Source organism: Drosophila gunungcola (genome assembly GCF_025200985.1).
Source record: "Drosophila gunungcola strain Sukarami chromosome X unlocalized genomic scaffold, Dgunungcola_SK_2 000056F, whole genome shotgun sequence".
Taxonomy (NCBI): domain Eukaryota; kingdom Metazoa; phylum Arthropoda; class Insecta; order Diptera; family Drosophilidae; genus Drosophila; species Drosophila gunungcola.
The window spans coordinates 445,403-471,223 of NW_026453195.1; the positions used below are offsets into that span (position 1 = coordinate 445,403).

Sequence of the window (25,821 nt, forward strand, 5' to 3'; positions counted from 1 at the left end):
TAAATTACCATTTGTACCCAAAATCCAATGTTCACTGCAAATATTTAAAAAGAGCAGGCTCATTATTTTATTTGGCATTTAAGCTTCGACATAAAATTTCCAATGAAAAAACCAAAACTGGTTTAAGTTCACGTAGCTTAAAATGGTAACAGAAATCGCAATGAAATGTGTCCAAAACCGCTCATAGCTCATTTTTGAAAAACGAAATGTGGCAGCTCGGATTCTAGTGCTGAGCAACGGCAGCCGCAGCAGTGCTGAGAAACATCCGCCGGTCAAGTCAAGAGCGGTCAGGATCAGCTGTGCACTCTGGTTTGGGTAATTACGAGAATACATCGCAGTAACAGTGCAGCGCAGCAAAGTAGTGCAACGATGAACGAGGCCGGCACCAACGCGGATGCAGTGGCGGCCGAGAAGGAGCGCAAGTTCCGCATCCAGGGTGGGTTGACCTCTCCCAACCGGCAGTTACTCTCCTGACCTGACTGGAGTACACCTTCTCCTCCTTCTCCGATTTACAGCCGGCGCCTTCCTGGGATTAGTGGGTGGCGTATCCGCTCTGTTTGGATTCTCCCGGACGCTGGCCACCGCGAAGAAGGCGGACAGCAAGGTCCTTCAGCAGGCTGGAACCCGTCAAGGACTGATCCTGATGGACGAGGGAGCCACCCTGGCCCTGCGGGCACTGGGCTGGGGCACCCTCTACGCCGTTGTCGGCACCGGAGCCTTCTGCTACGGCTTCTGGAAGCTGTCCGGAGCCAAAGACGTGGGCACTGCTTTCCGTGTGCGGGAATTTGCAACTAATGCTCCCGTTTCTCTTGCAGTTCCAGGAGTTCCGTCTCAAGATGGGCAACGCACTGCCAAGGATCACCAAGGACGAACCGCCTGCCAGCCGCACCGACTTCGAGAGCCTCACGGACCTCATGAAATACCTGGCCGCCTGGAACAAGGAATGAGCAGCTCATCAAAACACAACACACACAATCTAAATTAAACCTTAAGCCTAAGTAGACAGGAACATAAACCAAAATGTTTGTTAACTTACGTTTACACACAGGCAAATGTTTTCATTTCAATATTTTTTATTGCTTTTAATTGTCAGTCTGGAGAGTGCAAGTGTTCTACTCGAATTAGTTTTTAGTGGCATAGAAATTTCTTTTACAATCAGTTTTAATAAGGGTTCGTTAATTTAAAATTTCAAAACAAGGGTTCCCACAAATTCAGCTTTTCAGTGGGTAAAACACTGAAAGCCATATCAGTTCCGAATTTCTAATAAGATTTTGATTTGTACAGTTTAATAGTTTTACCTATCACATTGAGTAATTGAGCTGGTTTTAAAACATTTCTACAGCTTAAATAGCTGCGTACTAAGCTAAAAGTCTATGATTTCAACAGTTTTGGGGCAGCATAAACATATGCTGGATACTGTCTAACCGGCTAGATTCCGGTGCGCAGCATTGTTGAACATGTTGTTCTGCATGAACTGAGTGTGATCCTCTATGCTGTCCAGCAGCTCCATCATCTCCTCGTGCTTCGCCTGGAATCGTGTGGCGATATTAATGAAATCCAAAGAGCCCCGTACGAAGTTCTGCAAATTGGGGCCCTGATCGAGGTGGCGCTGCTGCTCCTCGTTGGGCTTGAAACTCATTGGCCGGTTGTCCTCGTCCAGTGTCGCCCGCATCACGAAGTCAAAGAACTTGTGCTGTTCCTTCTGGGCGCGCTCCCTGTACTTCTCCAACTCCTCTTCTTGTGTGCTATCACTAAGTGCAAGCGTTAACTCTGATTCTATGTTGATGTTGAACAGAGTGCTGGCCTCGTATGGCCGCGGCTTCAGGGTGGTCTCCAGCTGGGCAGGCACGTCCTTGAGCTCAATGTCGGACAGGTCATCGCAGGAATCGGTACTCATGCTGGTCACGTTTTCCATTAGGGCCGACGAACAGACAGTTGTTACTTGGATTTTATCTGCAACTTTATTTTGCTCCATCGCGTCGCTTCTTAGTTTCAAATCTATTTTCAGTGTTGTAAAGCGCCGCCGGGTGATCAACACTTCTTCAGTGATGCGTCACCAATTTATAGCCAAAGGCAATTTGTATTCGCATTACTATTTAAGTTTTCTTTTTAGCATTAACTTTTATAAATAATTGCTTTTATCTTACACTGTAGACAAAAGCTGCAAGCTAAGATTGCAAGATTTAGATTATTAAATAGGAAAATATTTTGTTTTGAATGAAATTTCGTCTTGAGTGTGGGGATAAAATCGTCTTTAAAAACTCGTAAATTTATTAATTTAATTTAAAACAATTCAATGTATCATGTTAAATCAAAGCAAAACTTATTTTACTTTTCTAAATTGATTCTAGTTTAAATTGATTTTCCCGCCCGTAGTTATTGACAAAAAAATCAACTTAAAAAAAAGTATAAAAATAAAATATAAAACGTTAAGCAGGCATACCCTCACATTTCATATAAAAATTCACATGGCAAAATCATATTTCAAATTGAAAGCCAAGAGTACATAGATATATTTTCAGGAAATCCAAAATTTAAAAGTTTTTTAAAATTAAAATTATGATTTTAGCGCACGTTGTGTACCTGCTTTCCCTGCTAGTGGGCTGTTTGTATCCGGCATTCGCTTCCTACAAGATCCTTAACAGTCAGCCGTGCTGCGATGTGGAGGTACTCCGCATGTGGCTGTCGTACTGGATCGTCTATGGAGTCTATGTGGGCGTCGATTATCTGACAGGAAGTCTGGGGACTTTCATTCCATTTCTAAACGAGTTCAAGCTGCTCTTCCTGTTCTGGCTGCTGCCCACAGTGGGTGGCGGCAGTCTGCTGATTTATGGGGAGATCCTGCGGTCCTTCTTCAGCAACAACGAGCTCTCCATCGACCAAGTGATAACCTGGTTGGTAACCCATGGCACTTTGACAGGAGGTCAATTAGTGGGTAAACTTTTGGGCTCCGTTCTTGACCAACTAATGTCCATCACGACTAGCTGTTTCGGATCCCGCGGACAAAGTCCAGCCCTCAAAATCACGCCCAGTATCGAGGATCTTGTGAAAGACGTGATAGCCAAAAGACAGTTGAAGAAAAAAGGAAAGCAGAGAGCAAACCTATACGACACTATCAATGAAGTCCTGGGAGACAAGACTGATAGGGATAGGGATAGCACTTTGTCTGGTTTGGATTTACTAGGCGAATCGGAATCGGATCTGCTGGTCATAAAAAATCACATTGCCATCCCCAAAGATAAACCCCAAACTCCACCGAAGCCAAAGCGTCTGTCATCCCTTTGCAACCAGGAAGTGGATATCAAGGCGGAGATATCCTAGAAACAAGATTTAATTAGTATACAGTTTTATTATTTCGTTGAACACACAAAATTATTTATTTAGGTTTAACCCTGTTTGCAAATCATTAAAATATTCCAACAATAAATTTTAAAGCACACAAAAGTCCTATTGTTTTGGAAATTACAAAATTTCTGTAAATCTTGTGTTTGGTTGAACGCAAAGTTGAAATTTATACATTTAGTTAGTAAAAAAACATGACCAAAATCATTTAACCCACTTACAACTCAAAAAAACTGTTAATAACTTTAGATCAATAATCTCAACAACTTGGCAAACAAAGCTATTTATTTCTAGCCTTTTTCCTGTGCAGCACTATGGCAGCGGTCTGGCAACGCCCATGGCAACAACTCAGCAACGACTCAAAAACAGCTGCATTTAACGCATAGCAATTCGTTTTGCGATTTGTGTCCTTCCTTTTATGAGATGATATGCCGACTCTGCCTGGAGGATGCTGAGCACGGGGTGCCCATTTTCGGCCAGGATGCTCAGTCAGCGGCGCAACCGGCGCTGCGCCAGCTGGCTGAGCTAATCGAGCGACATCTGCAGTTGGTGGTGAGTAGATCTGGCACTGGATTGCCTGTCCCACCCGGAAAAAGCCCTTCTTAATCATCCACACCCCTCCAATAATCCTTCCCAGTTGGCGGCAAACGATGCGGTGTCGACGTGCCTGTGTAACCGCTGCTGGCAGCAGCTGGCCGAGATCGAACACTTCTGCTCCATGGTGGCGGACAAGCAGCGATCCCTGCACCGCTCCCTGCAGCTGAAGACGGAACTGCCGGAGCTGCCGGAACTGTCGGAGCCGGAGCCCGCCCTGGTCGTGTGGAACACGGAGTCCCCCATCGAGCCGAAGCTCAGCTACGAGGGCGACGACATCAAGGACCACATTCTGTGCGAACCGGTCATCGATGCCCTGTCCGCCGGCGATGAAAAGGACAGCGACTATGGCGACACCTTCGAGCCGGACTTTGAGCCAGGCGAATTGCAGCCGGAGGACGAGCCGGAGCCGGATCCGGTGAAGCCACGCCCCAGAGGAAGGCCTCGAAAGACGCCGCTGCAGCAGACGCATCAGATCATCAAGAGGAAGTACGAGAAGCGCAAGCAGCAGAACAAGGTTAAGATCACAGAGTTATCTTTGAGGGAATCGAGAGCCAGGTTAAGGGAGATAAAGCGCAGCAGCACAGGAGCGGAAGAGGACCAGGAAGAGGACGAGGATGAGGACGAGGTGGAGGATGCAGAGGCTGAGACAGAAGAAGCTCCAGATGCTCTAGATGACGAGCAGCCGAAGCCCCGTGGCAAACGCGGTCGACCCAAGACAAAGAAACTGGTCACTGCCGACGATAATGACGATCCCTCGGAGGCGCCCGTCAAGCGCAGCAGCATCAAGGAGATGGACGACTATATAGCCGCCAATGTTAAGCTAGACTGTGCCATTTGCACCGCTCCGCTGGAGGATTTCAACGATCTCAAGCGCCACTTTCGCGTGGAGCACGACTGTACCGGCTATGTGAAGTGCTGCAATAATCGGTACAAGAAGCGGACGCTGTACGTCGACCATCTGCACTGCCACAAGGATCCGCAATACTTTAGCTGCCAGAGCTGCCGCAAGAACTTCCTCAACCGCAACAGCCAGGTGATGCACATGCTGCGCTTCCACTCGCAGCAGCAGGAGCTGGTCCACCAGTGTGCCATCTGCGAGGCGCGCTTCGCCAAGAAGTTCCTCCTGACCATGCACCTCAAGGGACACAAGGGCACCGAGCGGCCCGAGGTGTGCGACACCTGCGGCAAGACGTGAGTGGCGCTGGGCTTGTTGCCAATCCCCTAATGCTTTCCCCATCTCGCATTGCAGATTCCGCACCAAGTTCGAGTTGAGTGCCCATGTCAAACGGATGCATGCGGCGGACTTTACGCCCATCATTTGCGACATTTGTGGGACGCACTTCAGGAGCAAGGCCAACTTCCTCATCCACAAGAAGGCGCTGCATCCGGATGGGCCCGTGGCGGAGGTGCAGTGTACCCTGTGCGGCCGCTGGCTGCGGGACGAGCGGAGCCTGCGCAAGCATCTGGCACGCCACGATGATCGCGACGGCGACACTAAGTACCGATGCCTGCTCTGCAACGCAGAGAAGTCATCCCGTGCCGCACTCAGCAGCCACATGCGGTACCATCACTCCGCCAAGCGGCACAAGTGCAGCCTCTGCGAAAAGGAGTTCAAGCTGCCGCGGGCCCTAGCCGTGAGTTTACCTATGCACCCCATCCTGATCGGACTAATCCCTGACTGTCTCTTTCAGGAGCATATGGCCACCCACACGGGCATCGATCTGTATCAGTGCCAGTTCTGCACGCGCACCTTTAAGTCGCACGCCAACATGCACAACCACAAGAAGAAGATGCATCCAAACGACTGGGTAAGGAAGTATTCGCAGCCCAGCAGCAGCATCACCTCCGCAGCACTTCCAGTTGCTCCTACGCCAGGAGTCGCTGGTGCTACCGTCCCCGCTCCTTTGGCTGGACACATGCTGCCGCCGCTGGGCGGGATCAACAAGTCCCTGATCGAGATACCCGATACTGAGGGCTTCGACTTTGTCAGCAACAGCTCCGTGTGCCCAACGCCCGACTGAATCTGTTTGTGTGTGTGCGTCTATCTCTGTGTACTTTGTGTATCCATTCCCTGGCCGGGATTTATGTATAAAACCGTACAAATAAAACTGAGTAATTACTGTAGTGTTGCGTGGAAATCATCATGGTTCAGTTCAGGGCTCCTCCTCCATCTCCTCGTCGGCCTCCTCCTCCTCGTTCTCCGTGAGAATGGTGCGGATCTTCATGAGGAGCTCCTTCTTCACGGCATCCGGCACCAGGGTGCGCGCCTTGGGTGTCACCTCCGTGATGAGCTGCTCCACGGTGAAGCTGTTGTTGGTGCCCTTCTCCAGCAGAATGGTGCGGCACATCAGGCGCACCTCGTCCCGCCAGCCGCACTCCGTCAGCCGGCTGCACAGCAGGTCCTTGATCTTCGAACGGTCCCCGGTCAGCACCGTGTATTGGTCCACTGCGGCGGAAACGGTCATTCTGGATGAGATTTGCTGGCAAATGGGTTTGGGATCTAATGCTACAAATTACTTCTCTTGGAGCGTAATCTTCTTCTTTTTTCTGGTCCTTGTCGATTCCGCTGCCACTCCTCTTCTTCGTCCTCTGCTCTCTCTCTCTCTGCCTCTTCCAAAACGTCGCGTCTTTTCCTTTTTGTTTGTCCGGTTCGCGTTGTCCTGTGTTGTTGGTGTCAGTGCTGATAGTCCGGCTACTTTTCTAGCTACTTGTGCTGACAGAATTTTAGCTCCAGTTACAAATTACAGTAGTCAAATTTTTGGCAAGTGCATTAACTTAAGCTAAGTAGAGTTATAGTTGTCATCTTCTCTAACGACATTTTTTTAAGTAAATGAAGCACTGCTTGGGAAATCTGATTACAAGCTATTCATTAGGGGTATCAGCACTATTTTTTTAGTTCCCTCCCGCTTTGGCATCTCTGGCACTTGACGTTGATTCTGCCCGCGATCTGGCAACTCCGTGGCGACGTCTTGTAAACCGAATTTGCCAAGCAATTGATTAAATTAATTGGAGGTAGTTCCTGCAGCCCGAAAGCTATGATATGCCGTCTCTGCCTGGACGACGCGGAGCACAGCGTGCCGATCTTCGACCAGGAGGACACCACCGAGCAGCCGGTGCCCTCCAACCTGGCGGAACTGATTGAGAAGCACCTGCAGTTGGTGGTAAGCAAGTGGTGGAGTTCAATTTAAATTGTATTCCATAGCATCCTGAGCATCCAAATTCCCACAGCTCCTGCCCAACGATGCGGTGTCCAAGTGCCTGTGCACCCAGTGCTGGCAGCAGTTGGCCGACTTCGAACAGTTCTGCGCCATGGTGATGAAGAAGCAGCTGGGCCTGCAGCAGTTGAAGATGGAGCCCTTCTCGGAGGACGAGGATGCGGACACGAAGGCTCAGATCCTGTGTGAGCCGGAGATCGACGTGAGTCCCGGGGCGGCGGACAACGAGGAGTGCAACGAGATCGATGGCGATGCCAGCAGTGGCAGCAGCAGGAGCAGGAGCAGTAGTATCCGGGCCACTAGTCGACGGAGGATGCGTTTGCCCTCGCCCATCCGGCGCAGTATGCGACCGCGCGCCGCCGCCGCAGCCCCCAAAACCCGGGTCGTTAAGGCCAAGGCCAAGACGAAGCGCCACCAAGAGCTGGCAGAGGCGGATGTGGACGAGGATGAGGATGCCGATGGTGATCCGGAGAGCCGGAGCAGCAACAGCCGGGAAATGGACAGCTACATCGCTTTGCACGGCCGTCTGGAGTGCTGCATGTGCGGCGGCGAGGATCAGTTCCAGAACTTTGCCGAGATGAAGCGCCATTTCCGGAATCAGCACCAATCCGCCGGCTATGTGGTCTGCTGTCAACGACGCTACAAGAAGCGGGCCCTCTACGTCGACCATCTGCGCATGCACAACGATCCGGATTACTTTAGGTACGTGCCCAGCCTGAGCACGAGCATTTGATGTACAAACCCATACTAATGAATGAACTGCAGGTGCAAGATCTGTTCCAAGCAGCTGGTCAGCCGGATTAGCTACGATGTACACATGCTGCGCTTCCACTCCAACGAGGACGAGCTGAGCTTCGCCTGCGATCAGTGCTCCAAGCGGTTCTCCAAGCAGTTTCTGCTCACCATCCACTCCAGGGTGCACCAGCAGGAGCGAAAGGAGCAGTGCAAGCACTGCGACAGATCGTAAGTTAGCAGATTGTGCCCCTAACCATATGGTTCGATTGTAAGACCTTACTTTGCTTCAGCTTCCGTACCGCCGTGGACCTGCGACTGCACATGCGACGCACCCATGACCCCGCCTTTGTGCCCTTCATCTGCGACTCGTGCGGCGCCAAGTTCAAGACGAAGCAGAACTTGCTGGTGCACAAGCGCACAGTGCACCGCGAGGGCTCTCAGCTGCCGGAGGTGCAGTGCCAGGAGTGCCAGGTGTGGCTGTCCGACGAGAACAGCCTGCGCAAGCACATGTACATGCACCTGGATGCCGCCTCGCTGCGGCAGTGGAAGTGCGAGCAGTGCGGCCTGGAGAAGGGCTCGCGGGCGAAGCTGGCGGCCCACATACGCTACCATCATCCCAAGGAGTACCACAAGTGCACGCACTGCGGCAAGGAGTTCAAGAGCAGCCGCGGCCTCGAGGAGCACACGGCCACGCACACCGGCCAGGATCTGTACGAGTGCGCCTTCTGCGAGCGCACCTTCAAGAACTCGGGCAACATGCACAAGCACCGCCGCCAAATGCACGCCGCCCAGGTGGCCGCCCTGCAGCAGCAGAAGAAGGTGCGGCCCAGCAAGCGCAAGGACAAGGGCGACCTGCTGCTCGACGTCCTTGCCGCCGGCGGAAAGGAACTGGACCACGCCCACGCCATGGGAGTGGGCATAAACGACATGAACGACTGATCGATTGCAAAAACTAAATAAACCTGCATTGGCCATGATATGCGAACTGCTGTCTTTTTATCTCGTTTTAATTCTTAAAATAGATCACCTATTGAATTTGCTTACAAAACCAAAATACAAGTTTCTTAGCTTTAATTGTAAATATTTTGTATTCTTAAGAATTCAGTTAAAGCAACCAATAGATCTTATAAAATAATAAATTTCAATTTTTGAAACTGATTTTTAACGTTTAGTCAAAAAAGGCGGGAGGAAAAATAGCAATTTTCAAAATTCCCCCTATTTTTCCTCAAATAATTAAAAAATAAATTAAGTTAGGATTTCGGAAAAAAAAGGATAAACAAAAACTAAATTAAGGTTTGTTTTTTCATCTTTTATAAAAATATAAGTTATAATTTTTGTAACTGATTTAGTTAAATTTAGTCAAAACAGCGGGAGAAAAAGAATAAGTTCACAATTCCCGATTTTTGTTCTATTCCTCTGCATTCCATTCCCACTATATTCGGTATTTCATAGTCTAGACATATTTAGTGTGCCCAAAACCGCAACATATCGAAGGCTAGCATGGCTAGATGTAGCATCCCCGCTCTGGGCACATTAGCAGGCGTTTCTCAAGAGGTTCGGTTCGGAAGAAAGCGTTCTTTCCAATTTCTGTACACAATTTCGAGCTAGTTTTTTGTTTTATTAACTTCCAGACCTAAGTTAAACAAACTATAGTGATATTTATTTAGTAGGATTTCATAAATTAAATTTGACTTGTTTTTGGTCCAACATACACTCGCACCCACATTTGTAACTCAGTTAATAATTTTCTGGTATACATACACACTGGTTACGCATTCAGTTTGGCTTATGCTTTTAGTTTTCCATTTTTTTTGTACCAAGGAAAAAAATTAAGATGAAAGGACATAATTTGGGAGCGTTTGAATAGTTATTTTAATGTGGTACAGTTTCCATTATCATGGTAAGTACCCCCATGCTGAGCAACGTATATGTACCCACACTCAAATGGGTGACAAACAAAATGGTGGTGACCTATTTATAACTCTCTTTCTTTTCATTCCCGCTTTTCGTTTCTAGTTTCATTCGCAGAAATATTTTTCGTATTGTGTCTCTGTTCTGTTAGAAATCCTATGTTGTTTTTGGACACGTTGCGTCTTCACAATCCTAATTATTTTCTCTTCTCTTCCGATTAGGGTGCTCAGATGGCCATCTAAAGGGTAAAAACAGTGTAACTTCTAGCTTTAGAGATCAGTTCGAAACCTACGCCTTCAAACTCGTTCGAACCGTTTACCGAAGCAAAAACATAAATAGTACCGGTCGCTCCGGCGCAAAGATGAAACAATGATTTCCTTCTAATCGAAAAGCTTACGTCTTACGCTCAGTAAGAGGAAAAAGATTATTGGAAAATCATAAAATAAGTGTTTTCATGGTTGACTCGTTTGTCAAGCTGTTAAACACAATGAAACAAACTAATATTCATCTTAACGTTTTACAAGCCGTTAGTTTTGAAAGGCATGTAAAATGTTGCAAATTAAGCAAAATAAATAAATTGGTAACGTTTTACGCGCCTTAACCAGTCTAAAAAAAACACATTGGTAAATTTCGTATAACAGGTGAAATGTTATACGAAACTTAGCAATTGCTCAGAAAAAAAGATTTATTTAAAGCGAGATGGGTATAAGATGGTGATCTCTTTCTTATTCCTGTTTCAAATAGAAAGAGAAGGTAGATCGTGCCGGATAGGAGTGAGATGGCTTGTCTTTTAGCGACTATATGTAAAAACATAATGTCAAATTATGAATAAATGCATTTTACTATACAAATTTTACTGTTCTTTTATTTTGTTAATTCGTTTTTGACCACCATTTTGTTGGCGCCAATCTAACGGAAATGGGTAGGCTTTTTGGTTTGATCGCCATCTTGCTTATTAGGGTGACCAGTGGTACCAGACATTGTGGTTATGGTCTGTGACAAAAAGTTGTCATGGTTTGAGTCCGTGCTAAGATTATTTTTGGTATGTTTTTCAGCCTCATGAACGGTCACACGCCATTTCTCGAAATGAATGTTTCAAAATGCTCGTGTATTTAAATCGATTTTTAAGATTCAACGTCAACGCCACCCCCGCAAGGCTGCCATGCAAATGCAACTGAACTCGACGTCGAGTCGGCAACAATTAGTGATATGAGCTAGTGTTTTCACTCTGCCTAAAAAGTGCGTAAAAAGTCAACAAAAAGTCATAAGCTTTTTGAGTGTGTGTGTGTACCAATACACACGTAACGTGTGTATGTGTGTGGACCAGCTCATATAAGCAGTGCGCTAGTGTGTGTAATTGCCTTGAAAACAACATAATCTGTTTGTTAAGAAAAGAAAACAAGAAAAAGGGGGAAATAACCATTGTGTACATAATATACATAAACACACATGCACATACAGTTAACAGAGTTCAGGTGCCCTGTTATTTTGGCTTTTCACTGTTAAATCAGCAGTTCGCCCCTGTTAAGTGGGCAACGCAGTGTGGCCATCTTGCCAAAAATACCGCCGCCAGTATGACCGCGCCAGCCAGGGCCAAGAGGCTCTCCTATTGTCATTAGAAAATCTCACATATGTCTTTTCTTTTCCATTCAATAAAAACAGCGTTAAAATAAGCAGTTAATTGCTAAAATTAGTGTTAAGTGTGCAACTTGTGCAAAATTGGCAGTTGAACGTAACGGGCCACGACACGGGAACAACAACAAAAACAAGCGAATAAAAGGGCTGCGCAAAAACGTAAACAAAAGCAAGTAGAAAACGGGGCAAAGGAAAAGGCAATAGCAAAAGTCAAATCAAACCAAAGGAAAGCCAGAGGAAAACAAAGCCACGAAAGCGAAGAACAAAGAGAGGAGCTGCAAACAGAACGGAAGTGGATCGGCGAGAGGGAGAGGGGAGGCAGTGCGAAAGGGGAGCAGGAAGAGAGAACGCGCAGGAGAAGGAGAAGGAGCAGCAGAAAGCGAAGCAGAAGCGCAAAACAGAAACAGAAAAATGGATTCGGACAATGACAATGATTTCTGCGATAATGTTGATTCGGGCAACGTTTCCTCGGGCGATGACGGAGATGACGACTTCGGCATGGAGGTGGACCCCCCAAGTTCTGCGGAGCGCCAGCTGGACCAAGACGACTACCAGTACAAGGTGCTCACCACCGACGAGATTGTGCAACACCAGCGGGAGATCATCGACGATGTCAATCTGCTGTTGAAGGTAAGGCGAACTGAAACGGAAGAAATAGAGTACAAAAGAGTACAGTGAATACCTGCCGTCTTCAATGCCAAAACCCAGTCTACTTTCCTTACCACGAACCTTCATAGTTTGAGATTCTTTCACAGTACAGTGAACACCTGCCAAGGTGGACATTGACGCTTATCATCACTCAAACAGTCAAATATTCCCAACCCAAATCAGCATTCGGTGCAAAGCTTTAGAGTTCGGATTTAGTTTACTTTCCTTTCTTACTGTTACTCATCAGAGTACACTCATCGCCCGCTAGCGTGAACGTTATCTTTATGAACTCCTTCATTGTGCTATAACACAGATTTCATTAAAAATATCATATAAAAAAGTGTTTAACAAAGAAAACTTATACATTTTTGAAGCATGCCAATACTAAAAGCATACACAAGTTTATTCCTTTTTTTAAAGCTAAGGTTTCGGCTAAATAACATTGAAAATGGGAATTACCATAGGAATGTGGCAAAAATATCTCCAAATTAATTTCATGAAATAGTGGACCAAAATTCTACCTATCCGAGTGTTTACTGTTCTGCACATAGTGCATTTGTGTATGTGTACCCGCGCATCTCGCACCCCCTCCTCCCCTCCTTCCCGTCTCCGCCCACCGCCCACCGCCCTGCCTGGGATCTGGGATAAGCTGAAGGTCGTCCGCTGATGGCTGCCAGTGCCAGTGAAATCGGAACACAAGCACCCAGGCAGGCGCACCCAAGGTCGCTCATCCACATCCACATCCGCTTTTGCAGCTGACTTAACCAAAGCTGACTACTTGTCGGCCCTTTTCTTTCACTTTCACAGAATTTAAGGAATTTTCGGGGGAAACCCAGAGTTCGAGTAATTCCTTCAACCACTGTGCTTGTGGTTAACAAAAGGTCAAGCTACTACCTTGAAGGCATAAAGTGTGTCAAAACTTTTGTATTTTTTAATAAATGTTAGTAAATCCACAAAATTGAAAACAGCATTGAATTTGTTTTAATTTCTAGGATTTTGACTCACTTTAATATTAATACATACATTAATATTTTTTAGCTAATTTTAAGATAAACAAAACACTTTTAAAAAGCTCCTCTTTGTTTTTTTAAACAATTTTCACACTTATCGCCATTTTTGATTTTCAATAAGTTGCGTTAATATGTATTCAAAATAAGGCACAGTTAATAGAAAATAAACAAAAATTGTATATTTACTTTTGATGAAGTTCTAAATTAAATGTGCAATAAGAAATTAATAATATTGACGATTGGTCATAAAACATTTTAAATATTGTGACTTGGGTTAGGCAAATTTGTAAATTAAAGAAAAATCATTTTAATATATTAAACAAATGTGTACGATAAGAACTGGTTAGGGTATTTCCCCACATCCGCAACCACATTCGCTGGTGGCTCACCCTATTGCAGCTTTAGCTGGTGATCGCTAATGATTTGGCATTGATTTCGAGGCCAACTGGGATGCAGCCCAGCCTCCGCTTTTCCCCCTCTTTGCCAGACCCATTTATTGGACATCATCCACTGACATTATTGGCCTTGTCTCGCGTCTTATGTCCACAGCTCTCCACACCCATTACGCGGATACTGCTGAATCACTTCAAGTGGGACAAGGAGAAGCTCTTGGAAAAGTACTTCGACGACAACACCGAGGAGTTCTTCAAATGCGCACACGTCATAAATCCTTTCAACAACGCCACCGAAGCGGTCAGACAAAAGGTGAGCTTAAGCTTAGTGCCCGGGTTCCACTTTATGTACCATCTAATGTATTTTCCTCCATTTCAGACCACAAGAAGTCAATGCGAGGAGTGCGAAATATGCTTTTCACTGCTTCCGTCAGATGTAAGTTGCCTTGAAGGAGAAATCATGCAATGACCTAATTGTGGTTTACCACAAACGGTTCTGGGGAGGAATGGCCAACATTTTCGTGCCTGGCCAACAATGCCTTATCTGATAATAGCGCTCGGTCGCTGTTTGTTAACTGCACAAATCTAAAATATTCTAAATGATTTCATTTGTATTATTTCAATTATTTTATTGGCAGACCTTATCAATATTTTACTTGCTTGATTTATAATTTTTGACGGTTTCCATTTATTTAAAATGCCCTGACAGAATCCGATTGTGTCTAGTGAAATTAAGCAGCTCAGGGTTTTGTGTAGCTATGTCATATTTTCGATTGGATTGTCGCCTGTCTCGTTAAAGTAAAGTATGTATGTAAATACTAAATTGCAATTCCTAGCAACTTTCACATTTGACTGACTTTAAGGACTTACAATTGGGATGGTTTATTCACCCACAACTGATAAGATAAGGAAATTAAGTTAACATATCATATAGGAATCCCCGAAAAACGAAGATTAGAAACTTGCATGGTTACAAAACAACTAAAAATGTATAAAATAAATGTAACATGTTTCCTTATTTGTTAATTGCGTTACATGTTTTAATTTTTAACATTTTAAAAGTTTAATGATTTACAATTTACTGTTATCGTACACTAATTTATCAGATTATTATTATAAAACATTAAATATTCTATGCTAATTCCATTTAGTCCATGACCGGACTGGAGTGCGGACACCGATTCTGCATGATCTGTTGGCGCGAGTATCTGACAACGAAGATCGTGACGGAGGGTCTGGGCCAGACAATTTCGTGCGCGGCGCACGGCTGTGATATCCTGGTGGACGATGTTACCGTCACCAAGCTGGTGCTGGAGGCGCGGGTGCGGGTCAAGTACCAGCAGCTGATCACCAATAGTTTTGTGGAGTGCAACCAGCTGCTGCGCTGGTGTCCGTCCGTCGACTGCACCTATGCGGTGAAGGTGCCGTATGCGGAGCCACGTCGCGTCCACTGCAAGTGCGGCCATGTCTTCTGCTTCGCCTGCGGCGAGAACTGGCACGATCCGGTCAAGTGCCGCTGGCTTAAGAAGTGGATCAAGAAATGCGACGACGACTCGGAGACGTCCAACTGGATTGCGGCCAATACCAAAGAGTGTCCCAAGTGCAGCGTGACCATCGAGAAGGACGGCGGCTGCAACCACATGGTGTGCAAGAACCAGAACTGCAAGCACGAGTTCTGCTGGGTCTGTCTCGGTTCCTGGGAGCCGCACGGCTCCTCCTGGTACAACTGCAATCGCTTCGACGAGGACGAGGCCAAGACCGCCCGCGATGCACAGGAGAAGCTGCGCTCCGAGCTGGCCAGGTGGGTTCTTCGGTTATGATTGTTAGATGTGTAGTAGTGTGCAAAGTAGCAAAAGCTCCTAAATCTATGTTGTTAGTTTTAAAACTCTTTAACTGAAAGCAAAGCAAAATCAAAACTATATTAAGCTAATCAAATTTGTAAATTCTTAGAGTTTTAAAGATTTGTTAGATTTCATTTGAAATATTATTAGTATTGATGTTTAAATTTTGTTATATATAATTATTGCCCTACGAAAATGAAACTCAAAATGCGAATTACTTATGAATGAAGGTCGTGTGATCTATATTTTAAGCAGCTCACTGATGAGAATGGCCTTTAGTGCCTATTCATTATTGCGCTTATTTTATCTGATAATTGCTATTATTAGTGATAACGATTGTTAAGCCAAAGAAAGGAATGAGTCAGCTATAATTTGCAATTCAGTTTTATCGCTAGTAAACAAGTAGAGTTATCTACGAAAAATAAAATTAAAGCGGAGCAAAGACTTATCAATTATATCAGTAAAGCCATTCATAATAAAATTATTAAAAGTCTTTGTCAAGCTGTACTGTATAAAATGGCTTAAAAATCTAACATTAAAATTTCTATGCCGCCTAATCGACAGATATCTCCACTACTACAATCGCTACATGAACCACATGCAGTCGATGAAGTTCGAGAACAAATTGTACGCATCTGTGAAGCAGAAAATGGAAGAGATGCAGCAGCACAATATGTCCTGGATTGAGGTAAGTCCAGTAATTAATACATGACCAAGCCGCGAAATTAACCAAAATCATTGCAATTGCAGGTGCAATTTCTGAAAAAGGCTGTCGACATACTTTGCCAGTGCCGTCAGACTCTCATGTACACATACGTGTTTGCGTATTACTTGAAAAAGAACAATCAATCCATGATATTCGAGGATAATCAAAAGGACTTGGAGTCGGCAACTGAGACGTTGTCCGAGTATTTGGAACGTGATATTACATCCGAGAATTTGGCTGATATTAAGCAGAAAGTGCAAGATAAATACAGGTGAGTGAGCGAACGGCATGCAAACGAGTACAAGACGATGTGTAATGTAATGTGCATTTCCCATTCGATTAGGTATTGTGAAAAGCGGTGCTCTGTTCTGCTGAAGCACGTGCACGAGGGCTACGACACGGACTGGTGGGAATACACAGAATGACGCGAGTCATGGCTGGATAACTAAGCTAAGCTGAGCGGCAGGCAGTCGGAGTTTATTGCCCGCTAAACGCCTCCACATCCAGCATCCAGAATGCACCAAACACCAAACCAACAACCACTAATCCCTCATCCACACAACCAACATCCATCCACCCACACAGAAACCGAAACCGAAACCGAACAAGTTGAACAGAAGTTGAAGATAAAGCAGGAGCTACACGGAAAGGCAAAGCGAAAGAAACGCAGAACACTTACAGAACGAACCCCCAAACACAAGATGCACTGCGAAAAGAGAAACCATTTCAGAATAATTGTGAAACCCGAATGAGAACTCTATATTAAATCGTAATATATAAATATATAATTATATATATTTTCGTCGTAATGAGCAGCAGCAGCATCAGGAGCCTAAGGAGGACAGAATCAGACAGACACACACTCGGACACACCACACACCACATACCACCAGCACACACTTAACACCACTCACACACAACCAGTCACAAGGATCAGAAGCAGCAGCAGCCGCATCCGCAGCAGCATATATATATAGTAAATAATCAACAGTTACAAACTTATTTGATGTTAACCGATTGCAAAGAGATCTTCATGTTATCAAAAACTAAAGAAAAACGAAACAAAAAGCAAAAATTAGTGAATTCAAAGCTCCGAGGATGAGAAACCAACAATAGAACCTTAACGTATGTGAAATAAACTACACATGTAAGCAGAAACACTTGCCCAGCTTCCTTTCTACCTGCCCCACCTTCTTTCGACCCTTCAACGTCCCGATTTTCAAACCCGTTCAGGCTTCAAGCTAGCGTTTATTGTTCTTTAGTTCCAATCTCAGACCCAGTTCGATTTTGAATTTCATATTTCTTCCAGTTCGTTAAGCCTTTTATGATTGATTTGCCTTTTACTTCTCTGTTTGCTGTTTTCTGTTTTGTTTTCTGTTCAATAAACAATTGTGCTTAGCATAAATGGAATGGAAACTTTTGCGGTACGATCGGATACGCTATGTTTTCGTGGCGGGAGCAGAGCTACGCCCCCATTCTTAGTTCGTAATGGCCCCTCGAATATTGTAAATGTTATATGGAGCCGGGTGGATCCCCAAGATCAGTGCTCCCAAATGCGATAACCAATGTGAACAGTGAACTTTGCTTAAGCACAAATCGAAGTACATACCGATATACTCGATATACCCGAAACAGACTCACACACAAGGAGTTATATAGACGAGATACTAAATGTATAGTTAATGGGGAGGGAGAGGGGATCATCGATGGGATCCTGGATCGATGGATCGTCCTCCTCCAGTTGGCGGCAAATCGTTGTATATAAGAGAACAGTTTTGTCCATGGTTTCCTAGCCCGCCCGCAAACACACACACTAAAATTAAAACACACACGTGAAACACCCAAAAATCGACTTGCCACGCCCCCGCCTCGAAGGCGTTGGATCCTTTCACCACGTTTCCGTTTTCAGCCTTCTCTATATTCTATTCTCAACAATCAATAAATACAGAAAAAAAAATTATATTTATAAACAAACAAAACTAAATGGAAAACTCATTGAAATTAAATTGATGTAAAAAGTTTAAAGTTGTTCGAATTGAAAGAAAATGAAAAAATACCATGATGTGGAATAAAAAAATATATATAAAAAAGCTGTAAAAATTATGAGAAACTATGTATGTATAATTAAAGATGAAATGTTGCAAAAATTAGTGAAAATAAAAATTTTAAAAATCTATTATGCTTTCTTATTGAAGACTAGTTTTCCCCTCTTATCTCTGAGAACAATATTACCTGTAATCGATATTAGATATTTTTCCTGGTTATTTCCATATTTCAACACAATACGTTTATTTACAACATATACCCTTTATCATATAGACACAGATATAGATATATACATGGAAACTATAGGCTTGGATCACTATCAAATAGACATGGACATCCACACGCAGAAGCCAAAGAAGGGTAAGATTATTTACAATATACAGAAATATGGTGTAAATCCAATAAAAGTGAATAGTTATTACAGAAGTCGCGGATATAGGAAATATAAAAAATTGATTTTTAATTTTTCCTGACCTTTTTATTTTATTTCAACGTTTTTTTGCTTTCATTCATAATACTCCTTTTGTGTACTATATATATTCCGCGAATATAATATCTGATATACTAATATGTACTAACATATTTTTACGAATAGCTTGTTTTATTTGCATCTAAATATACTTATTGACGAGCGGCATATTTTGGTTATGGATAATAAAGGATAAATAGTTTGTAAAATTATTGTTTATTTATTTTCTTGAACTACAATGTGCTTAATAAATTATTGCCACAGCAAGGCAAATAGTTGTCTGAGAATGGATGGCCATACCTCGTTGAACTTGTTATAAAATATATAATTGAATGGCTTAAATAAGAGAATATTTTACTTTTCAAAGGCCTTGTTTAGTCTATTATTCCTTGAATTTAGGAATAGGAATTAGGAATTTTGTTTGCTAAGTGTAGTGTTCAAATATATCCTTCACTGCGTTGCAAACTTCTGACCAAATTATATACTCTCTGCAAGGGTATATAAACATGGGACTTACCATTTTGTATTATTCCAATCAAGAATTTGGCACTGTGAGCTAATGCATATGTATATTTACTAAGTGTATAGTTAATATTATATACATTAGGTATTTAAATGTAATATTTTTAAATTTGTATAGAATTGACAGTGAGTAATTGTTTAAAAAAAAGTGAAGTGCAACTGTGTACCTTCTTTGCAAATAGTAGCATTTTTACACCCATTTGTCTTAACTTGCATTTCTAAATTTCAAAAGTGTCACAAAAATTGTTTAAATATCCAAGCAAAATTTTTTTAGAGTTTTTAATTTGTTTAAGAGTATACAATTTGTTTTACTCCTACTGGATTGGTTGGAAATTTTTTCTTCAAAGATGAATAGGTTTCTTGGTTGGAGTTGGAGCTTTGTTGAAGGCGATTTCTGTGTCGTTTTGTTTAAATATTTGTTAATTTATGAGTTCTTTTCCTGGGCAGGTGACAAACGTTGTTAATAATTGCATTAGGCGAGGCTTCAGCTTCGGTTTCGGCTTCTAGGGCTTCTTCTCGTGAAAGGTGGTACCCGAGGTGGGCTCCCGATTATTGGATGATGGCTGCTGCTGCTTGTGGTGCTTGTGGTGCTTGTGGTGCTGGTTAATCTGTTGCTTCTATGGCCTCTTACAATAGCCGCTGTCACACGCACAAGAGTCTTAAGTCTAATCTTGTGCAGTGGCCAGCAGCTGCAATAAGTACCTTTCGGTTCGCGACGCAGTCGGTGAATCACTGGCATATATACTCATACTCTTGTACTTTATATATCTCATATTTTAGTGGGGGCTATGGGGCTATAGTTCAACGGACATTGCCGAACTGAGTGCTGAATAAATGATGATGATGCCCCTCGACATATGGTCGAAATTCCAGGCTATAAAACGGGGTCTTGGCACGTTTTTGAATAATATATTTAATGGCTCTGGTTGCCTATTGATTTTCAATTGGAAAGTGGCTTTCGGTTAAATATCTTTGTCACTTAATCACGGCAAAAAAAAAAAAAAATGGTGTTTGTCTTCTAGTATCCTGTTTGGGCACTTGAAAAAAATTTGTGTGTGTGTGTGTTTTATTTGTATTTGTGGCTTGTGCTGGTTCTGGTTCTGGTTCTGGATCCTTGGGCTGTGGTGCTCCTGTGCGCTGGTTGTCGCTTAATTAACGCTATTTAACTGAGACATTGTTCGGTCCGGCTTGCAGCTTTTATAGTGGCAGGTGGTCGCGGAACATCCCTCTGGTTTCAGCTTGCTTAAGTGCCACACACTGCCCGAAGACTTAGATGTGTGTGTAATATTATTAGGGGCGCATTAGTGTGTGTCCCAGTCGGCAAACGGCTGCCTACTTTTCAGCGCTGCCCCGAGGGGGCAACCGGAATCCGAATTCCAAAAAAATCGACAGACATTGAGGCAGGTTTCCCATATACTGTTATACTTTATATGCTATATGTTATTTGCTATATGTTATATGCTATATGTTATACCTACACCCGGGGTGCTTGACCAGAAGCCAAAGTCCCCGCTGGCGAAATATGATCCGAATGGAGATATGCAACTGCAACTGCAACTGCAACTGCAACTGGATGTGGAAGTGGAAGTGGAAGTGCAACTGCAAGTGCCACAATCACTGGTAGTGGTGGTGGGCTAAAAACCCAGCTAAAAAGCCAGCTGAAAACACAACCAAAAACCCCCGCTTCATCCCCATTTCTTAGCCGAGGGCGTTACAAAAATTAAATAACATTTTGCCCGGCGGCGGCCGAGGCATTTCTATGGCATCTCTGGGGCTCTATGGCGTTTGGGTACGGAATGCTTCGCTGGTCAGCGCCCGTACAAAGGTGTGCCTGTGTTTAGTGTTCAGTATTCAGTGTTTAGTGTTTAGTGGGGAATCTCAACAAGGTAACGTGAACGTGAGCGGTACAGGCAATGGTAATGGTGGCTTAGCGCGTATCAAGTGACAGATTGTCTGCGGCAAGGAGGCCGGCAATCCAGTCGATGTCCGTGTCTATGTCGATGTCGATGCCGATTCGCTTGCCGTCTTGGGAAACCATAATTTCCGACAGCTTTTCACAACTGTCACTGCTCCCCGCTGCGCCAAAATTATGATTTATATGGCCGGTAAGTTAATCCTAGAAATCGCATAAAAATCATTAAATTGGATAAAACTAAAATTTATTGGCTAATTGAATAAGCCTTCTGCATGACATTAAGAATTTACCATGCTGCATCAAATACTAAAATATACAATTTAGAATAAAAAAAAAATTAAAAAGATAATGTAGTATATTGTAAAAAGTATAAAAAACAAAAGCCTAATTTTGATCAACTTCTGAGTCACAAATTAAGAGTAGATTTAAGAAACTGAAAACTTAATTAAATTCTGCGGTTAAAATCAACTTTTCGCTAATCTAAAAAGTCTGTCAAAATTTCAAAATTAAAGATTTCAAATGGAACCAACCAATAAATAATAGTTATTTACTGTGAAATACTTTGCTCAAATATAAAGTAAATTTTAAAGTTAAAAATTAAAAAAAAAAGAAGTTTAAAAAAACTAAAAAAGTACCTTTAATTGTTTCCTCTTAATCAAAAAAATAAAAGCAAAGATATATGACTATAAATGTAATGACTATATTAACATTTTGCATTTGTAACAATAAAGGTGCAAGAAAGGAGGTGTCAAAGTAAAACTGGTAGAAAAATATACAAAGCGTAACTTTTCGAACTTGTATGAATTCCTAATCAAATTGAGCAGGTGCTGAAAACAAGTTCATTCTCTTAGCTGTCCAATAAGTTTGAAATAAGCCATGGGTCGGAATACAAATATTTGCAAAACTTCTAACCAATTTTGCCTTCAATGTTGTCAAATAAATTGCTACACTTTTCAAGGTGGTTCAAGTAATTTTCCGTGGTTATTAAAGAGATAATCATAGTAGAACTTTACTTACTTATAAGTTTACTTAAAGCCATGGATATGCAAATCTTTCCCTAAAATTTTATAAAATTTGGTTTTAAATTTAATGGGTAAAGTAATTTAAATGAAAATGGTGTTCAATTCAAGCCAATTCTAGTCGAAGGCCATAATTGAAAACGTCTTTTGTTTTGGCTGCCTGTCAAAAAGTTTGATTTGAATCAATATTCGTGTAATAAAATTGTAATTAAATGGCCACATATACACTTTTACTAAAAATTCCCGTGAGCGCGTCACACGTGTCCTTTGCAGAAAGAGAGGGGTATAGCGGCGGGGGAAGAGAGAGGGGGATAGAGCAGCGACCTTCGCTGCTACGTCACAGTGCTTTAAGATAATCGAGAGAGCGGAAAGGAATGGCGGAAAAATCCTTGGGAAGGGAAAATTACAAATGGAGGGGAATGCGTCTAAAAATAGAAGCCCCCGAAAATCTAGGACACTCCGCCCCCCGACACAGTGACGTTGCAGACGCCCCTTTTTCTGTTTCGGCACTGAGAAAAATGTTCACAATCCAGTCGTTTTTTGTAAGTCAAAATAAATCAGAAGGAAAATATTATGTTTTATTTATTGTATAACAACAAAATGATACAACTAAACAAAAATAATAAGTAAAACACAAATAAAATCGTAGTCGAACTCATTTTGGAAAATTGTTTCAATTCATGGGCTACAAACTTTGCTGTGGAGTATTTTAGAACATTTTAAATATATACTACTAAATATAAGATATTCACCAGAATTAATGAAATGTTTAAAATGAAAATAAGAAGTTAAATCGGTGCACTTAAAAAAAAAACACTAAGAAATATGTCAAAAATCATGCAATGAACATTTACATCAGATATAGACTTTTAGACAGATTATTAAGTGTTTTCAAATCACTAACGTTATGTGTATGTTATGGCACGCTTGTTAATTTTTTTTGTATGTTATGAATTTAATTTTTAATAATTTTTTAATATAAATATGTGAAGAGCAATAAGTATGACATTTATGTAATAATTAATTAGTAATGTTTTGAAATCACAAAGGTTCCCAATAATATGAAATAAAATATTTATAGAGGGTGCCACAAAAGTCACTAGGGTTTTCAAATTACTTATGAATGTGTCGAAAAGTATGCAGTAAGAAATATAACGTGATTTTTGGGATCGAATTCGTCCGGCCTTCGGACTCAAAATATATTGTTGCATACTTTCAGACATCGCAAAAAGTGAATTTAAAACCCAAATGAATTTTATGGTAAGTGATTTCAGAACACTAGAGTTATTTTAGTAGTTATAAGTGATATAAGCATGCTTTCGGTACTGATTTAGTTTTTTAAATTAATGGAAATGTTTGATTAATTGTGAGTTTTTAATGATATGGTTTAATCTTGAAATTGAAATGCCGACTTTGCTTTCGTTTTTTCTCCATGTGCCATGTGCCCAGCCTTTTTGCCTTTCACTTTCGCCCAGCCAGCCACTTTCTCCCCGCGGATGCCTCGTTTCGTCTTCGGCGGGACATCGTCTTGGACTCGGCACTGGGTTACTGGGTCTGCACATCCACATCCACATCCACATCGCAGCATCTTCTCGGTGGCGAGCAGCGACTATGACGTCAGTGGAGGCGGGTAAATGGCCTCTGCAGGCTCGTCACATGTTGCTGTTGCGCCCAGCAACAACCACCCCCTGAGTGTGTGTTTTGCGGACCCCACTGCCACCCCCAAGGGCAGAACAACAAACAGGCGCAGGGTCAACAATGTTTGGGCTGCCCCCAAAAGTAGGCTGTGTTTTTTACGCTCCACCGCGAAGAATAAACAGAAATGTGGCAGGCGAGCTTAAATTGCTGTTGGCTGGACAATGCAGGATATTGGAGCTTGCAACTTCGCATGTTGTCAACTTTCGCTGCAAGTCTAACTTTTATTTTCTACCACAATATAATTAGTTTCCTGGAAGTAGGAAACACTACGGTTTCAAAGTAGTTGCAGTTTTTAATTTAAAACTTTGTGCTGGCTTTTAGCTAGTTAAATTAATTTATTGTGTCCTGTTTTTTATAATTTAGTTAAGTTAATTGTTGTACAATTTTAGAGTAAATGACAGTTTTTTACATTTTGGATGACTTGTCCACTGAAATTTGTATTTTCTATGCTTTTCTTTCAACTACATAAATATGTTTTGCCGCCAAAAGCACTTTGTTGTATGATACATCTCTAGCAAAAGCAAATATTTGATCATATATATTACTTGTTTTCTTAATTTTGATTTAAACTTTATTTCTGTGCATATAAACACTAGTAATTTAAAAGATCTCAAGAATATTTACTTGTTGGGTGGTGATAGTTGAAATAAGTAAAACAAAATCGCTAAAGATTCTAAAATATTATAGTTTAAATAACTAAAACAGAATCTTTATAGATTTTGAAATATTAGATCAATCAAAGTGTTACTTGTAAATATTTTTGTGAAATATACACTTCTCAATTATGTTTCTTTTTTGTATAGTGTTTAATGTATTAACAAAAACATTCTATTAAATGAAAAATAAAGGCAGTTTTAAAAGCTAATACCGTTTTAAAAAAATATTAACTTTCAAGTTTTGAGATGTACAAAGAAAGTTTTTGTCATTATTTAAATACTATCTATCACCTGCTTTTGAATACTTACAAAGGACTTTTAAGAAAAAAGTAAACTTTCTTGGTTTATTTGGAGGACTCTGTTAAACTGAAGTTGCCCATCCCACGAACGAGCTCAACGTGTCAAGTTTTTGTTTTTAAAAACGATCTCAAAACTTGCTTAGTGGAACTCGTATGTAGGACAGAGATTTTTGGGAGATTTCCCGTGACATCGATGGAACTTACTTCTTCACTTTCTGCACACTCTATAGGCACTTAACAAAAAAAAAAAAAAAAACACAAAAAAAAAAAGAAAAGGGTTTTGGCGCCAGACTTTTTGGTATTATTTGGGCTTTATGCCTTATTTGTTTGGCTTGGCTGGCTGGAGCCGCTCACGACTGTTTGGCTTGGAGACGAGTTTGCGACTGATTTTCCTAGATGCTGGCACCGCGAATGTAAACCCATGACCAGGCTCGATTTTTGAAGCGTCGACTGCGGCAGCGAACTGCGGCAGCATCGCATGGCATCCCATCGCCATTCCATCGACGATGTCGCACACAGTGTCCTTTGCAGATTATGTCTGGGGTCGCGTTTCGGGGTCGATCTCTCTTTGGGGCTGCGTCCTATGCCTGGTGCCTGGCTTTTCTCAATGAAAACTTCCATTGGCAGCATATCCACTGTCCATTTTTGGATGCAAGGCGAGATGTGCCTCACATCCTGTGAATGAATGCCAGCCGTGACGTCACTGGGCCAAAGCCTTCGTGCTCGCGACTCGGTTTGCTGCTCGGCATTCGTCACTAGGTCACTGTGTTAGCAGACTTTGGCCTGCCGCACGAAAGGCAGATAGAAAGGGAGAGTATGAGAGTGAGACAGAGATATGGAGAGTAAGGGCAGCAGGACGAGGGGCGTGGCCGGTTCGAGCCCCAGACGGCAGATAGTCGGGAGTCCTGTTTTGTACCCCCATGGAATGCCCCGCCTAAGCCCCTGCTAGACATTCACAAAAGTCAACTTTATAACAGCCTCGAGTACAGAAAGACATTGAAACTAAAAAAAATAAAACTTAGATACTACAGAATCTTTAAGACCTGACAACTTTTTATCAAATTTTGTTTAAACATTTTTTTTTTAACATGTGTGAAACTTCTCTCCGCTAGAGAGGTTAAAATAGACTTCACAATCATTATTTCGTTTCTTTTTTGGATAACTA

The 25,821-nt window shown here is 42.5% G+C and overlaps 7 protein-coding genes across 9 annotated transcripts; 5 read left to right on the forward strand and 2 right to left on the reverse strand.

Moving 5' to 3' along the window:
* The first annotated feature begins 112 nt into the window (after positions 1-112).
* LOC128261167 (transmembrane protein 242) lies at positions 113-1,053 on the forward strand. Its single transcript, XM_052994708.1, has 3 exons — positions 113-436; positions 516-757; positions 816-1,053. The coding sequence occupies exons 1-3, from the start codon at positions 370-372 to the stop codon at positions 945-947; spliced, it is 441 nt and encodes a 146-aa protein (XP_052850668.1). The 5' UTR covers positions 113-369; the 3' UTR covers positions 948-1,053.
* Positions 1,054-1,188: 135 nt separating this feature from the next.
* LOC128261165 (uncharacterized) lies at positions 1,189-2,008 on the reverse strand. Its single transcript, XM_052994707.1, has one exon. The coding sequence runs from the start codon at positions 1,973-1,975 to the stop codon at positions 1,421-1,423; it is 555 nt and encodes a 184-aa protein (XP_052850667.1). The 5' UTR covers positions 1,976-2,008; the 3' UTR covers positions 1,189-1,420.
* A 455-nt stretch (positions 2,009-2,463) lies between these two features.
* LOC128261118 (receptor expression-enhancing protein 6) lies at positions 2,464-3,444 on the forward strand. Of its 2 annotated transcripts, XM_052994601.1 has the most exons (2): positions 2,464-2,894; positions 2,985-3,444. In XM_052994601.1, the coding sequence occupies exons 1-2, from the start codon at positions 2,560-2,562 to the stop codon at positions 3,319-3,321; spliced, it is 672 nt and encodes a 223-aa protein (XP_052850561.1). In that variant the 5' UTR covers positions 2,464-2,559; the 3' UTR covers positions 3,322-3,444. The 2 variants fall into 2 exon arrangements, with proteins under 2 accessions (XP_052850561.1, XP_052850560.1); XM_052994600.1 differs by having other exon boundaries at positions 2,464-3,444.
* Positions 3,445-3,652: 208 nt separating this feature from the next.
* LOC128261116 (transcription factor grauzone) lies at positions 3,653-6,063 on the forward strand. Its single transcript, XM_052994598.1, has 4 exons — positions 3,653-3,894; positions 3,980-5,130; positions 5,189-5,573; positions 5,631-6,063. The coding sequence occupies exons 1-4, from the start codon at positions 3,766-3,768 to the stop codon at positions 5,958-5,960; spliced, it is 1,995 nt and encodes a 664-aa protein (XP_052850558.1). The 5' UTR covers positions 3,653-3,765; the 3' UTR covers positions 5,961-6,063.
* LOC128261119 (enhancer of yellow 2 transcription factor) lies at positions 5,992-6,628 on the reverse strand. 2 transcript variants are annotated; one of them, XM_052994602.1, is made up of 2 exons: positions 6,457-6,628; positions 5,992-6,405 (listed from the first exon to the last, which is right to left on the reverse strand). In XM_052994602.1, the coding sequence occupies exon 2, from the start codon at positions 6,402-6,404 to the stop codon at positions 6,093-6,095; it is 312 nt and encodes a 103-aa protein (XP_052850562.1). In that variant the 5' UTR covers position 6,405; positions 6,457-6,628; the 3' UTR covers positions 5,992-6,092. The 2 variants fall into 2 exon arrangements, with proteins under 2 accessions (XP_052850562.1, XP_052850563.1); XM_052994603.1 differs by having other exon boundaries at positions 5,992-6,385; positions 6,457-6,624.
* A 217-nt stretch (positions 6,629-6,845) lies between these two features.
* Positions 6,846-8,874, forward strand: LOC128261117 (transcription factor grauzone). Its single transcript, XM_052994599.1, has 4 exons — positions 6,846-7,100; positions 7,168-7,856; positions 7,920-8,117; positions 8,180-8,874. The coding sequence occupies exons 1-4, from the start codon at positions 6,975-6,977 to the stop codon at positions 8,826-8,828; spliced, it is 1,662 nt and encodes a 553-aa protein (XP_052850559.1). The 5' UTR covers positions 6,846-6,974; the 3' UTR covers positions 8,829-8,874.
* Positions 8,875-10,852: 1,978 nt separating this feature from the next.
* Positions 10,853-17,190, forward strand: LOC128261121 (E3 ubiquitin-protein ligase ariadne-1). Its single transcript, XM_052994604.1, has 8 exons — positions 10,853-11,039; positions 11,463-12,065; positions 13,643-13,798; positions 13,865-13,921; positions 14,637-15,286; positions 15,891-16,014; positions 16,077-16,303; positions 16,376-17,190. Exons 2-8 carry the CDS (start codon positions 11,847-11,849, stop codon positions 16,455-16,457), a joined length of 1,515 nt encoding a protein of 504 aa, XP_052850564.1. The 5' UTR covers positions 10,853-11,039; positions 11,463-11,846; the 3' UTR covers positions 16,458-17,190.
* The last annotated feature ends 8,631 nt before the right edge of the window (positions 17,191-25,821 follow it).

Excerpts from the sequence above, each read along its gene's own strand:
- LOC128261167 (XM_052994708.1), top strand. The coding sequence starts at position 370 with ATGAACGAGGCCGGCACCAACGCGGATGCAGTGGCGGCCGAGAAGGAG. Across the intron at positions 437-515 it reads GCGCAAGTTCCGCATCCAGG|CCGGCGCCTTCCTGGGATTA; the intron begins GTGGGTTGACCT and ends TCCGATTTACAG. Across the intron at positions 758-815 it reads AGCTGTCCGGAGCCAAAGAC|TTCCAGGAGTTCCGTCTCAA; the intron begins GTGGGCACTGCT and ends TTTCTCTTGCAG.
- LOC128261165 (XM_052994707.1), bottom strand. The coding sequence starts at position 1,975 with ATGGAGCAAAATAAAGTTGCAGATAAAATCCAAGTAACAACTGTCTGT.
- LOC128261118 (XM_052994600.1), top strand. The coding sequence starts at position 2,560 with ATGATTTTAGCGCACGTTGTGTACCTGCTTTCCCTGCTAGTGGGCTGT.
- LOC128261116 (XM_052994598.1), top strand. The coding sequence starts at position 3,766 with ATGATATGCCGACTCTGCCTGGAGGATGCTGAGCACGGGGTGCCCATT. Across the intron at positions 3,895-3,979 it reads AGCGACATCTGCAGTTGGTG|TTGGCGGCAAACGATGCGGT; the intron begins GTGAGTAGATCT and ends AATCCTTCCCAG. Across the intron at positions 5,131-5,188 it reads TGCGACACCTGCGGCAAGAC|ATTCCGCACCAAGTTCGAGT; the intron begins GTGAGTGGCGCT and ends CTCGCATTGCAG.
- LOC128261119 (XM_052994602.1), bottom strand. The coding sequence starts at position 6,404 with ATGACCGTTTCCGCCGCAGTGGACCAATACACGGTGCTGACCGGGGAC.
- LOC128261117 (XM_052994599.1), top strand. The coding sequence starts at position 6,975 with ATGATATGCCGTCTCTGCCTGGACGACGCGGAGCACAGCGTGCCGATC. Across the intron at positions 7,101-7,167 it reads AGAAGCACCTGCAGTTGGTG|CTCCTGCCCAACGATGCGGT; the intron begins GTAAGCAAGTGG and ends AAATTCCCACAG. Across the intron at positions 7,857-7,919 it reads AACGATCCGGATTACTTTAG|GTGCAAGATCTGTTCCAAGC; the intron begins GTACGTGCCCAG and ends AATGAACTGCAG.
- LOC128261121 (XM_052994604.1), top strand. The coding sequence starts at position 11,847 with ATGGATTCGGACAATGACAATGATTTCTGCGATAATGTTGATTCGGGC. Across the intron at positions 12,066-13,642 it reads ATGTCAATCTGCTGTTGAAG|CTCTCCACACCCATTACGCG; the intron begins GTAAGGCGAACT and ends TTATGTCCACAG. Across the intron at positions 13,922-14,636 it reads TTTCACTGCTTCCGTCAGAT|TCCATGACCGGACTGGAGTG; the intron begins GTAAGTTGCCTT and ends AATTCCATTTAG.